We start from the raw sequence: 13,598 nt of genomic DNA on the forward strand, positions 1-13,598 counted from the left end.
TTCCATTAACACTGCAATGAAGTTACTGTGAAAATCTCCTCCTCGCCACACTCCGGCACCAGCTTGGGTACACAGAGAGAATTTAGTATGGCCAATGCATTGTAATGCTCCAATCAATTTGCACACAGCAATCTCTCTCAACATAATAATGACCAGGTAACCTGATTTGGTGATGTGGGTTGCAGGATAAATATTGCCCAGGGCACTGTGTAAAATTTCTCCTCTCCTGTTTGAAAGAAGGCATTGGGACTTTTTAATCCACCTGAGTGAGTGAGGAGGAGAGAATCCTGTCCCCAACCTTCTTAGGCTTGGCACGCTACCCACTAAACTAAAGCTGGCAAAGAGCACAGAGTAAACGGTTCACATCAGGAGCGCCCGATACTAATGTAACTATTGATGTATTGAGACCAGACAATTTAGTACATATTTCTCAAGTAAGAAACTATACAAATGATCCCTAAAAGATGTATTGATGCTTTGACAAAGGGTCATCTGGACTTGAAACGTCAGTTCTTTTCTCTCCTTACGGATGCTGTCAGACCTGCTGAGATTTTCCAGCATTTTCTCTTTTGGTTTCAGATTCCAGCATCCGCAGTAATTTGCTTTTAACTTTTGATGTAATTGTGATGCAATATTACATTAAGCTACTGAGACCTGTAGAGGAACAGAAGTACTACTTTGCGTAGAGTCATTGGAATGTACGTAGATCTGTCAATAAACAAGAAATGGTCTTTACGAATTGAAGTTTTGTAGTAGCTTTCTGGGAAAATGCCCTTAAAGATATCCCATCGAGACCCTGAACCCAAGGTGAAAGAAAGAAAGAATGAAGGAAAATCCACCTGCAGCTTGTTTAAAGTTGCCCAAAATTCTGAATCCAGGGAAGTGCTAGACCCTTTTGAAGTCAATAAAGCCACTCAAAAATACAGAATGCATCCGCTCCAATCCCTGTAACAAGTCACAGGAGTGACTAAGAGGACAAAATTAATATTATTTCAGATTTGGTAATACTGATGTTTTTGCTATCAGCTGGGAAAAAAATGCTACAATAGGGTTTCTCCCTGCATTCATCTTTTTCCTGAATACAATCTTTTCCTCAACACAGGGTCTCTTTTGCCACTCCTTTCCAGAGCAGGCTCTCCTTCCTCCCTATCGCACCATTAACCATATCTGTCTCTCTCTCTCTGCCTGTTCAGTAGTGTCTCTCCCTTCCTGTCTAGTCCACAGAGCACAATGTAACACAGCAAGGGCACCATATTCCAGTTTGCAAAATACAATCTCCCAGTTTGACAGGGGAATAAAGCTGTAAAACTAAACAAAAAAAGGTAACACGTCTACTGTATATTCCAGACAAGAGAGGAAGAATTCTTTAAACATAAACTGCACTCCCTCAATTTACTACCCAAATTCCCTGTCAAACTGATGACCATGAAGAAATCCTTTGAGCAAGAAGCTATTACTTTGTAAATTATTTGTACGCAGTATTGTTAAGAATAACTCCACTTAAAGATGCAAAGCAGGAGTCTCCCCTTCCTTTCCACCGCCACACACTGATGTTTTACTCAACTCCTTTTCTGTCTGTCTTGCTCCTAGCCCATAAAATAATCCACAGTCCCTTGTGGCTGTTTTCCTTTTGTCAGGTGTAGCTTTGACTGAGGCGGCACAATGGTTAGCATTGCTGTCTCTCAACCTGAGTTCGATTCCTGGCTTGGGTCACTGTCTATGTGGAGTCTGCTTGTTCTCCCCACGTCTGTGTGGGCTTCTCCCAGGTGCTCCGGTTTCCTGCCAAGAATCGGAAAGATGTGGTGGTTATGTTTGATTTGATTTATTGTCACATGTCTTAGTACATAATCATTATTTCTTGCAGGTGAGACAGACAAAGCATACCATTTGTAAAGAGGGAAAGGAGGGGGTGCAGAGTGTAGTGTTACAGTCATAGGTAGGGTGTTGAGAAAGATCAACTTAATGCAGGGTAGGTCCATTCAGAAGTCTGACAGCAGCAGGGGAAAAGCTGTTTTTGAGACGGTTGGTAAGTGATCTCAGACTTTTGTATCTTTTTCCTGACAGAAGAAGGTGGAAGAGAGAATGTTCGGGGTGCGTGGGGTCCTTGATTATGTTGGCTGCTTTTGAGGCAGCAGAAAGTGTAGGCAGAGCCAGTGGATGGGAGGCTGGTTTGCCTGATGGACTGGGCTTTATTCGCGACCTTTTGTACTTTCTTGTGGTCTTGCTCAGAGCAGAAGCTATACCAAGCTGTGATACAACCAGAAAGAATGCTTTCTGTGGTGCATCTGTAAAAGTTGGTGAGAGTTGTAGTGGACATGCCAAATTTCCTTGGTCTCCTTAGAAAGTAGAGGTGTTGGTGGGGCTTTCATAGCTATAGTGTCAGCATGGTGGGGGGGACCAGGGCAGGTTGTTGGTGATCTGGACACCTAAAAAAAAAGAAACTCTCAAGCCATTTGTACTTCATCCCCATTGATGTAAAGAGGGGTATGCACTCCACCACATTTCCTGAAGTCGATGACTATTTCCTTTGTTTTGTTGACATTGAGTGAGAGATTATTGTCATCGCACCAGTTCATATTCATTATCTTGTTCCTGTACTCCATCTCATCATTTTTTTTTTGAGATCCGACGCACTACGGTGGTGACATCAGCAAACTTGAAAATAGAGTTGGAGGGGAATTTGGCCACACAGTCGTAGGTGTATAAGGGGGCTGAGGATGCACCTTGTGTGGCACCCAGTGTTGAGGATGATTGTGGAGGTGGTATCGTTGCCTATCCTTACTAATTGTGGTCTGTGAGTTAGGAAGTTCAGGACCCAGGCCAGAGTTTGGAGACGTTTAATAGGAATAATGATGTTAAAGGCTGAGCTTAGGGTAGTAAGGGTGTGGAATGCCCTGCCTGCAGCAGTTGTGGACTCGTTGACATTAAGAGCGTTCAAATGGTCAGTGGATAGGCATATGGATAACATTGGAATAGCTTAGGTTAGAGGGTCATTAGATTGGTTCCACTGGTCGGCGCAACATCGAGGGCCGAAGGGCCTGTACTGCGCTGGAATGTTCTAGGTAGTCGATCACTAGGAGTCTGACATAGGTGTACTTGTTATCTAGCTGTTCCAGTGTTGAGTGCAGGGCCGGGGAGATAGTGGCTCCTAAGGGCCTGTTGTGGTGATAGGCGAACTGGAGCGGATCCAGGTAGTCTGGGAGGCTGGAATTGATACGTGCCATGACTAACCTTTTTGAGGCATTTCATAATGATGTGACGATAATAAACTTTTTTGTTTTAATTTTTAAGGCCACGGAGGTGAACCTGAACAACATGCTTTGTCCTGCGATATCAGACCCTTTCTACAGTTCCTGGTATCGGGTCTGGGCATCGGGGCATCAAACATTGATGACGGTGACGCATGGGAAGCTGGTGACACTCCTCTTCTATGCAGCAGCTCCTACTCGCAAGTACCTGGTGGACATGGTGAAGCTTCCCCTGAAGAAAGTCATTTGAAGTTGCTGTGGATCTTTTCTGGCTAAGCAAATCATTTAGAGTTTTTTTTCCCCCCCAGCTAACGGCAGCAGATTTAGAAAGGTATAGATTTAATTAAAAAGAAAACAATTTACTGTTTTGGCTGAAGCCAGTGATGAAATGATGGCCTTAAGGAATCTTTATTTGAACCTGTTTTGTACTTTTCTTCAACACGTTGTAAAACCGGGTCTCCTGAAATTTACGATTTCTGATTTAATGAACAGTCTGAAAAAAGGACAATTATCACAATACAAAATTAATTAGTCAACGGTACAGAAAATAGTCGGGGCAGGTTTGTTACAATCATGTCTGGTTTCCATCCAATTTGCATGGGAATGTTACTGTCCAATATATTCCCACCCAAATAACTTTAACGTTATGCCTGAAATAAAATGATTAATTGGATGAATTGTCTGCCTCCATCAGAGTAGAAATATCAAGTTATTGGGTTCAAGGAAACAAATGGAAATTGGTTCTATTATAGAGACTTTTTTCTCATCCAGTTAAATTGAGGAAGCTGGTTTATTTAAGTATTATGTATAAATGTTGCAAAATTAGCTGCGATTAACAGTGCAAGGATGTTGCACTTAGAGCCAACCCGCTTTAACTCTTCTTCCCTCATGTTTGCTGTTTTTAGGGGTGTGGTATTTCGGCCACATCCCAGGCTGGAGATTGGACAAGTATCTTGATTCCAGGCTGCAAAGGTGCTCTGGACTTTACTGCTGCTTGGGATGACTCTTCCTCGCTGTAGATAATAGTCTGGTTCCACTTGGCATTTCCATTAGATGGCAGGGTTATGACCGATAGCTCGGTCTCAGAGCTTGCTGGGTACATGGTGCCCATTTAAAGCAACCATTTGTTGTTTGTCATCACTCAGTTTTTAATTCCCTTAAGCTACATTTACACAGTTCCAAAGATTTTGAGAACCAACAGAGACATGGACTCCTCTCACTTCATTACTTCTATTTCTCAGATTGTTAGTTTTAAACGTATGCTGCAAGCTGGGTTTGGATATATTCCAGTGGGAGTACACTGTGTGTTTGCAATGATAATTTATATATTTGTACGTGTTGTGGAGTTTTTCAAAGATCAAAACTTGTAATTAAGTTTCTACAATTAATTCCCTATTGTGAAATGTGGATAGTCTCGTAAACTTGAGTTTAAGAAACAATGCTAATGATTATTTGTACTTCAATGTGTTTGTCATCAAAAGTTTCAAGTATTTTATAATGTGGTGTGTACCTAGTTGGCCAGTTGATTATATAAGTAAAGGTTGGCTTAGTGTGTATGAGGTAACCTTTATTCAAAAATGTAAAAAAAAATTGAATGACTTCTACACTGTTGAACATTCTTAAAAAAAAATGTTTTCCATATTCAGGCTAAAACAAATGTCTTATACAAAATTTAAAAATATTTAAGATTGTACTGTGTAGAGAAATGTTCACTTTGACTGTGGGGTTGTCTTTCTCCCCTGATTTGATACGTTATATTCATTTTGATACATGCAAACTGAAAACTCTGTGGATGGGGAGGGAGGAGAGGGATAATTGGTGTTAGACTGGCTTCTTAAGTCAGTTCTATCCTTTGTCCCACATCTACCAACAATCGTCTATCCTTCATTCCACTTGTTGCAAATTATTTCCACTTTTCATTGCAAGGCTTTTGAACTTTTTGTCAATCATTTTGTCCCTCCTGAAAGTCACATATTGGAAAATAGGAAATACGAGTTGACCTGTGCGCTCTCAATTGCTTTCATTCGAAATTATGATACACAGATGAAATTTAGTATTTCTTGGCATCTGGGTAAAACTTTAATATTAATGTGTTTGAAGAATGGATTGAATTGGTAGTAATTTGTTTGAAAGTACATAAATATTTTTCTATTATTGCATATTCCAGGTTATATTGCATATAACCTTTTGTAACCTTTTTGTCTTTTAGGCATAAAGATTGGATTTAAAATATATAAGATAAATTGATACAAATTAGTCATTTTTATGTAGTGTATTAATATTCTCTGCCCTTCCCTCTGCCCAACTCTGGCCATTCCTGTTCATTAACATTTTTATGGTTAGGATGGAGTGGAAAGCACATTGGGGAGTGAGAGCATATCTTTCCTCTTCCAGACAGGTTTTCCCTTCCAATCACCTCACTCAAATTACTGAAAAATATAGGAACATAGAAATGAAGAGCAGGAGTTGGCAAATTCAGCCCTTTGACTGGCAAAGCAAGCTCAATCAGATCATGGCTGATCTCTCGCTGGTCTCACATCCACCCGTTTTCCCCCATCTCCCTTTATCCCTTTCTTGTTAGAAATATATCTGTTCTCTCTTTGAAACCATTCAATGATTCAGACTCCACCACGCTACGGGGCTGCGAGTTCCACAAGTTCACTCCCTCTGCCAGAAGTAGTTCCTCCTCATCTCAGTGTTAAATCTACCACCTTTCAACCTATACATGTGACCTCTTGCTCCAGATTGCCCCATAAGAGGAAATATTTGATCTACATTTACTTTATCAATCCCTTTTAAAACTTTACACATCTTGATCAGATCCCCTTTCATCTTTCTAAACTCCAGTGAATATAAACCCAGACTGTTCAGTCTCTCCTTGTACATTGACTCTAGAGATGAAAGGGTTAATCTGGTGAATCTCCAATGCCATCACATCCTTCCTCCAAATAAGGAGACTAAAACTGGTCATAATACTCCAGATGTGGTCTCACCAACATCCACACAATTGCAACAACACTTCTCTATTTTTATAAAGTGATTCAACTGAAACTTACTGTGCTAGGTCAATCCTCTAGTGAGAAAGTTGAAGACTCCTACTCTGTAGTGGCCCAGCATTACAAGATCTCTTAAAGTAATTTTTAAATGGGGTGCCACAGTGGTTAGCACTGCTGCTTCATAGCACCAGGGACCTGGGTTCAATTCCCAGCTTGGGTCACTGTCTGTGTGGAATTTGTACAGTCTCCCTGTGTCTGTGTGGGTTTCCTCCAGGTGCTCTGGTTTCCTTCCACAAGCTGAAAGACATGCTGGTTAGATGCATTGACCCAAGCAGTGGTGATGAGGGATTTTTCACAGTAACTTCATTAGTGTTAATGTAAGCCTTGTGACCAATAAATAAACTTTTAACTGTTTCCCCAGTAGCTTTGTAGATGAATGCATCATTTGGTTTTCCATTATGTCCTTCAGAACAAAAGAATCCCAATTCTGATACCTGGTCTTGTAGTGTGAGATGGTTTCAACCAAAGTGCTCAAGGGATATTACCACAGTGATTTCCAAGCCTGAAGTGGGAGAAAAGTAACCATGGTTCCCATTTATCACAATTCATTGATCTTGCTGGAAAGTGTATGTACATACAGATATTAGATTGGGAACAAGAATGGACTAGTTAGTGCTGTCCTCTGTAATTAAACAACTCACTGAGCTGATACACTTAATAGCAAAAAAAATGAAGGTGAGGTGATCACTCAGCCTGTTAATTGGAGAATGGTGCTTGTGCCAGTCAGATTTAAGAAAGGCAGAGTGGAGACAAGATGAAACTATTTTAATTACTGGCTGTGTCACAACATGGAGAAAATTGTGGAATTTTGGTACAAAAATAGTACACACCAAACCCTACTCTTCAATAGATGTTGTATTCATTAAGCAGTTTGCTAGTACAAACATAGATTCAATTAAGTGTTAAGGATACAGTGGTAACATTTAAAACTATTAATCACAAAAGTAAATCAATTGTTTGAACTTGACCAGTCATAATGCAGTGCCATAGGGGGTAAGGGTTTTTGTTATATAGAATCATATACTGTGAAAGGAGGCCATTCAGCCCATCAAGTCTGTACCAACCACAAACCCACCCAGGCTCTATCCTCATAACATCATATGTGTACCCTAGCTAGGCCCCCTGACACTAAGAGGCAATTTAGCATAGCCAATCCACCTAACCTGCACATCTTTGGACTGTGGGAGGAAACCTAGGCAGACACAGGGAGAATGTGCAAACACCACACTGACAGTGACCCAAGCTGGGAATTGAACCTGGGTACCTGGTACTGAGGTAGTACTGTGAACCACTGTGCCACCATGCTGCCCCTCTCCATGTAATAGTTTGGTTGAAAAGCCATAAAGGCTTTTGTAATTGTAAATTGGCAGACTGCAATACCCAAAATTTTATAGGGCAAGGGATTAAAAGAGGGAAGTAGATCACATTTTGAAACATATTTTTGATTGGGCATGTGCCTTCAGGCTACAATAGATTCTGTAACATTGATTTTAAACATGGCCTGAGGACATTCCAAATATACAGCAAGAGCGCTAAGTAATACTCCAACTGTGAGGTCTTTTGGTTCCACATGAGCAGCAGAGAGGGGAAAAAAAAGGAAAAGCTGCAAGCTGTACAAAACAAGCTTTGATGCTGAATTTTTCCCCAACTTTAAGAATTTTTAGTACAAATGGTAAAATATCTGCACAAGTGTGTGGATTTTTTAAACATCTGCAAATTCAGCAGCATTGATATTCCAACTCAGGGAGCTAAAGAACTGCCTGGAGTCACCTGGCCATTTGTTGCAAAATATGAATGTAAAGATGCTTTTTGTTCTGTTAATGTTTATTCTCTGGTCACTCCATTTTGCTGTTTCATGCTTGTAATTCCAAGATGCCCAAGAAATCTGTTACTGGTGTTTTGATACTTTTCAAATGGGAATATTATATCAGTGCCCTCTTGAGTCTCCTGATATTTTATTCATGTCTTTGGTCAGAAGATTTAGATTCTTGGTGGTTAGGACACTCCTGATATCCAATACCTCAAATGGGACAAAATGACTTCCAAAGCAAGTTTTCAAACAGCAAATCAAATTTCATGTAGTTCCAACAATGCCACTGACTGAGATATGGCACTTGTGTAGATTTTTTAAAACTTCTTAAAGCTGCTTTTTAAAAAGTGATAAAGTTTTCTGTTTGTCAAAGATACCAATTTTGTCACAAACTGCACATTTCTGGTTTGCTTTGTTTATATGTTTATAGAAATTGTTTAATAAAAGGTCAAAACATGTATACTTCATGTGTGGTCATTACTTGTTATCAAACTGCAGCAAATTTTTTTAGCTTTCGTGATAGATTCTTGCAAAAGTTATTTTCAGTATTAGGTACCATATATTTTCCAAAGTTCTGTGTGGGAGTTCCTATACATGAAGATTTTTAGGCACCCTTCATCCTAACTGCTAGACCTGTGAGGTATGAAATCCCTCAACTCAGCTTTAAATAGAAGACCCCCTCATTTTCAAACTGTGCCTTCATGTTGTACATTTCCCTACAAGGTAAAGCATCACCCCACCATCTACCCAGTCAAGCCCCCTCAGAATCTTAAATGTTTCAATAATAACTCTCATTTTTCTAAACACTAACTATCTGTCCAGCCTGCATAACATTTCCTTGCAAGACAACCACCTTCATCCCAGAAATCAACTTGAACCTTCTCTGAACTACCTCCAATGCAAGTATATCCTTTAAATAGTATGACTAAACTGGACCCAGTACCCAAGATATGATCTCACCAATGCTCTATACAGGTTATATTCCAGTTGCCTTCCTAATTACTTGCTGTACCTGAATGCTAACTTTGATTCATGTATAAAGACCCTCAGATCCCTCTGTACCTCAGATTTCTGTAATCTTTATTGAAACAAAATTCTGTTTTTCTATTCTTCCCAAAGTGGACAACCTCACATTTTCCAACACTGTACTCCATCTGCCTAATTTTTGACTGCTCACTTAACCTATCTACATCCCTTTGCAGACTCTGAAACCAACTATCCTTTTTAATCAGTAAATTTGATTACTATACACTCGGTTCCTTCATCCAAGTCATTAATACAGATTGTAAACAGTTAAGGATGCGCAGCGATTCCCTGTAGCACCACATTTCTTAAATTGCCAAACTGAAAATGACCCAATTATCTCTGTTAGTTAGCTAATCCTCTATCCATGTTACTGTCACCCCAATACTGAGATCTTATATAGTGACTTATACACCACTTTACTGAATGCCTTTTGGAAAGCCAACAGCACTGCTTCTACAGGTTCCCTTCTCTTGTAACTACAGTAACCATATGACACAACAATGCTACTCCAGCTGTTAATAGGGGGCAATTCAACAATAGTAATCTGTTGAATGTCAACAAAGGTGCTTAAAATCTCTATGGCAATAAAGATGGACATTGGCAGATGCCTGTGGGGCATGAATGTTGCTCGAATGCCTTTGCATTCATACTCCAGCCTGACACCACCAAACACATCATTCCCTCACCTCCCCTGCCAGCATTCCATAGGGAATCGCTCTGTGACACTCCGGTCCATTCATCTATCACCGCAATACTCCAGCCCCTTCCCATACAAATACTTCCTGCAATTGCATGGGAAGGTGCTAACGCCTTTATCTCCTCCCTGTCCAAGGCCAAAGACACCCCTTGCAGGTGCAGTTGGAATTCACTTACATTTCTTTTAATTTAGTTCACTACTCACACTACACAGTCTTCTCCACAGACTAGAGATTGCTTTCACCAAACAATTTCACTCAGTCCACAAATATGACCTCACTGTCTCTTGTTATTTCAATTCACAATTTTGCTTTCATGTTCACATTTCTGTCCTTGGCCAGTTATAATGGACCAGTGAAGACCAGTGCAATTTGGAGGAACAGCAACTTAGGCATTTTACAGCCATCTGGATTTAACATCGAGTTCAACAACCTGAAAGCATGAACACTCCGTTTTATTACATTTCTCCCCCACCCCCGTGCCAACCCCTCGCCCAACAGGATTAATCTATAACTTATGCTGTGCTATCAGAGAACACTGACCTTTATTCAACTGTTAACACACTACTATATGACCTGTATGCCACTATTTGCACTTACCTTAGTCTTTAACACTATCTTTACCATTTTGTCTTGTGTCCATGATATTTTTTCAATCACTCCTGAGCTCCCACCATTTTGCTCCACCTCTTCTCTTCAGCTGCATAAACCCATCACATTTCCACCTCGCTTTGGCTCTGAAGTCAAATGAACTCAAAAGTTCATTCTGTTTCTCGCTCCACTGTGGAGAATACCACCATCAGCTTTTGTACTAGGCTGAAGTAAGTGATCTTGCCTGTTAAAAACTTATTTTTATATTCATTCGTGGGATATGGGCACTGCTGGCTGGCCAGCATTTATTGCCCATCCCTAGTTGCCTTCTCAAGAGCAGTGATGAGCTTCCATTGAGTCAGACGTTTAAGTATGGAAAAAAGGCTCTTGTCTATATCACACTTTTTTTCCACCACTGCCTGTCCCAATTGCCTGTGTTTGGCCCATATCCCTCTATATCTATCTTACCCATGCAATTGCTTAAATGCTTTTTGAAAGGCAAAATTGTACCCCCCTCTACTACTGCCTTTGACAGCTTGTTCCAGACACTCTCACCATCCTGTATGTGAAAAAATTGCCCCTCTGGACCCGTTTGTATCTCTTACTTCTCGTCTTAAACCCATGCCCTCTGGTTTAGACTCTCCTACCTTTGGAAAAATATGTTGACCAGCTACTTGCATAACATGAAGGCCCTAAATATCTAATTTGGGAGTCACTAACTGAGCACAGGAACATACTAACACATCATGGGCTGGTATCCAGCATATGGCAACAGACACCAGCACTGGAATTATACCAAATAATTGTGATAGAACCTGCCTCTAAGGATTAGCCTCTTCAGCCTTCAGTAAAGGTGTGCAGTATGAAGACATCTTGTCCGAAATGGATTGTGCGTCCATCATCTTTTGTAGGTGGAAGGATGCAGCCGATGTCAATATATTTTAAGTGCACAAAGGCAAACTACATTGTAATAGTGCAGTGGAACTAGGAAATGAATACAAACAATGTCTTTTTTTTGCTTTAAAAAGTTCTGGCATGCTACTTTTCCTAAGGCAAAATGCAGCAATATCTGACTTTGGTCTAAACAATTGTGAACAAGCAAATGGCCACATTTCCAAAACATTCACCTCAAAATAGATGATAGATTTAATATAAAACATATGTTCAAACATGACTGCAGCCAACTTTGTGTTGTTTCTGTAATAACTTGAAGGCGACTCATTGTGGCTCGAAGTTATACAAGGGCTGATTACCCATGATAAAAGGATATACAAACAAGATCAGCCAGAATTAAACACGCGACTGTTCTCCACTCCTCCTTGACCCTGAACATGCACCCCTGCACCCAATTTGCTCAGCTTCCCATGCTGCCACTCCAACCTGATCACATGCACCTCAGGGTATTGCCCCCTTTAAAGAAGCCACACTACCACATTCCTCCTCCCTGCTAACTCTTGAGCTCACCTATGGATGAAACAAAATTAACATTGTAACTTGCATGCCAATAGACATCAGGAATACCCAAGGAAAAAAATCATAAGTTGGTCCAGGGACTTCCAGATCCTAGTAGAATGTCTCAATTCTGTCAGGGCTCTTCAGAACGTGAAGAATCGGTTTGGAAGGATGGATGCAAAGACAAACTCACCAATCTGGACTTGAGATCCTCCTCTGTAGCTGCTGTCTCCTCAGTGACAAACTGCTGGTTGCTCCGGTTCTACATTTATAATAGGGGTCCCTGTAACCATCACTGGTGTACCTGACCCTAGAACCATAGAAAATTTACAGTACAGGAGGCTATTCAACTCATCTTGTCCACACCAGGCAAGGTCTGTCACCTTCAATTACCCAGACATGTGTTACTCCTCATTCAATCTCATTAAGAGTTTAGAAGGATGAAGGGGGATCTTATTGAGACATGTAAGATGATGAAGGGGATAGATAGGGTAGAGGTGGAGAGGTTCTTCCCACTCAAAGGACAGCAGGACTAGAGGGCACAGCCTCAAGATAAGGTTGGGGGGGGGCGGGGGGGGGGAGAGACAGTTTAGAACAGAGTTGAGGAGGAACTTCTTCACTCAAAGGGTGGTGAATCTCTGGAATTCTCTGCCTGTTGAAGTGGTGGAGGCTACCTCACCAAATATATTTAAGATGTGGGTAGATAGGTTTTTGGTAGGCAAGGGGATTAAGGGTTATGGGGAGAAAGCGGGAAAGTGGAACTGAGCCACTTCAGATCAGCCATGATTTTATTGAATGGCGGGGCAGGCTCAAAGGCCTACTCCTGTTCCTATTTCTTGTGTTCTTAATCTCAATGGTTGGAGGCCTTTTTGAAGATAACAAAATGCCTGCTCCCCTTACTGTGACTGCAGCTCACAAAAGTTGACTTCTGCTTTTAGAAATCTGCTATGCGTCATCAAGACTCTCTCTGTCAGGGCACTTAATTAAGTTGGACCTGGATTAAGCTATACGGCTGGGGTCTCTTGTCAGGGCTCCTCAAACAAACCTTTTTTTGTCCTGCAATGTCCTGACTGCTTCACTCTGCACACTTATAAAAATAACTTTTCCTGTTACATCTGTTACATGATTTCTGCATCAGCAAGTTTCTTGAGTGCCCCCAACCCCCCCACCCTCCTCCCAACCACATTGAAAAGAGGCCTCCACCCTCATTTGTTGTACTTCCCCTTCTCAGGCTCTGCTGACTGCATCCAGGCTGTTCTTTCCCACCACCAGTGGTTCATCTTGCAACTCACACTCACCCTGCACTTAATCACCTGGGCCACTGCCACAGACTTTTCTGGAGATATTTCGGTCTCAGCCTGTAACATCAGCTGTGTGACAAGGCTGCTTATACTACAGACCAAATGATCTCCTAAAACTGTGCCTAATTCACAGTACTCTGCTAACGCTCTCAATCTGCTCACAAAACCGCACTCTCCTAGCTACCAAGTGAAATTTATACCTCAACATAATGATTGAGGGTGGGGTGGGGGTAGAAGAGGGTAAAATAATTTTTGACCAATTCAAATAGCTGGTCAAAAGACTGTCTGGAGTGTTAGACAAAATTAACTTCTCACTAAGCTGTACATTTGTGGGCCGGACCGTGAGCAGTTTAACCTTTCACTTTTCCTCTGCTGTAATCTCATTCACTACAAAGAAATGTCTTTTGATATTATGTCCC

At 41.1% G+C, this 13,598-nt stretch overlaps 1 protein-coding gene across 1 annotated transcript in view; it reads left to right on the forward strand.

The window, feature by feature from the left end:
• tmem164 (transmembrane protein 164) overlaps positions 1-5,218 on the forward strand; it is a 124,813-nt gene extending 119,595 nt beyond the window's left edge. The window contains exon 6 of the mRNA XM_080187937.1: positions 3,292-5,218. Coding sequence (XP_080044063.1) covers positions 3,292-3,498 — 207 coding nt within the window. The 3' untranslated portion in view covers positions 3,499-5,218. The remainder of the gene's footprint in view (positions 1-3,291) is intronic.
• Positions 5,219-13,598: the final 8,380 nt, after the last annotated feature.

This window comes from Carcharhinus amblyrhynchos, chromosome 4, assembly GCF_965287045.1.
Source record: "Carcharhinus amblyrhynchos chromosome 4, sCarAmb.v2.hapA, whole genome shotgun sequence".
Taxonomy (NCBI): domain Eukaryota; kingdom Metazoa; phylum Chordata; class Chondrichthyes; order Carcharhiniformes; family Carcharhinidae; genus Carcharhinus; species Carcharhinus amblyrhynchos.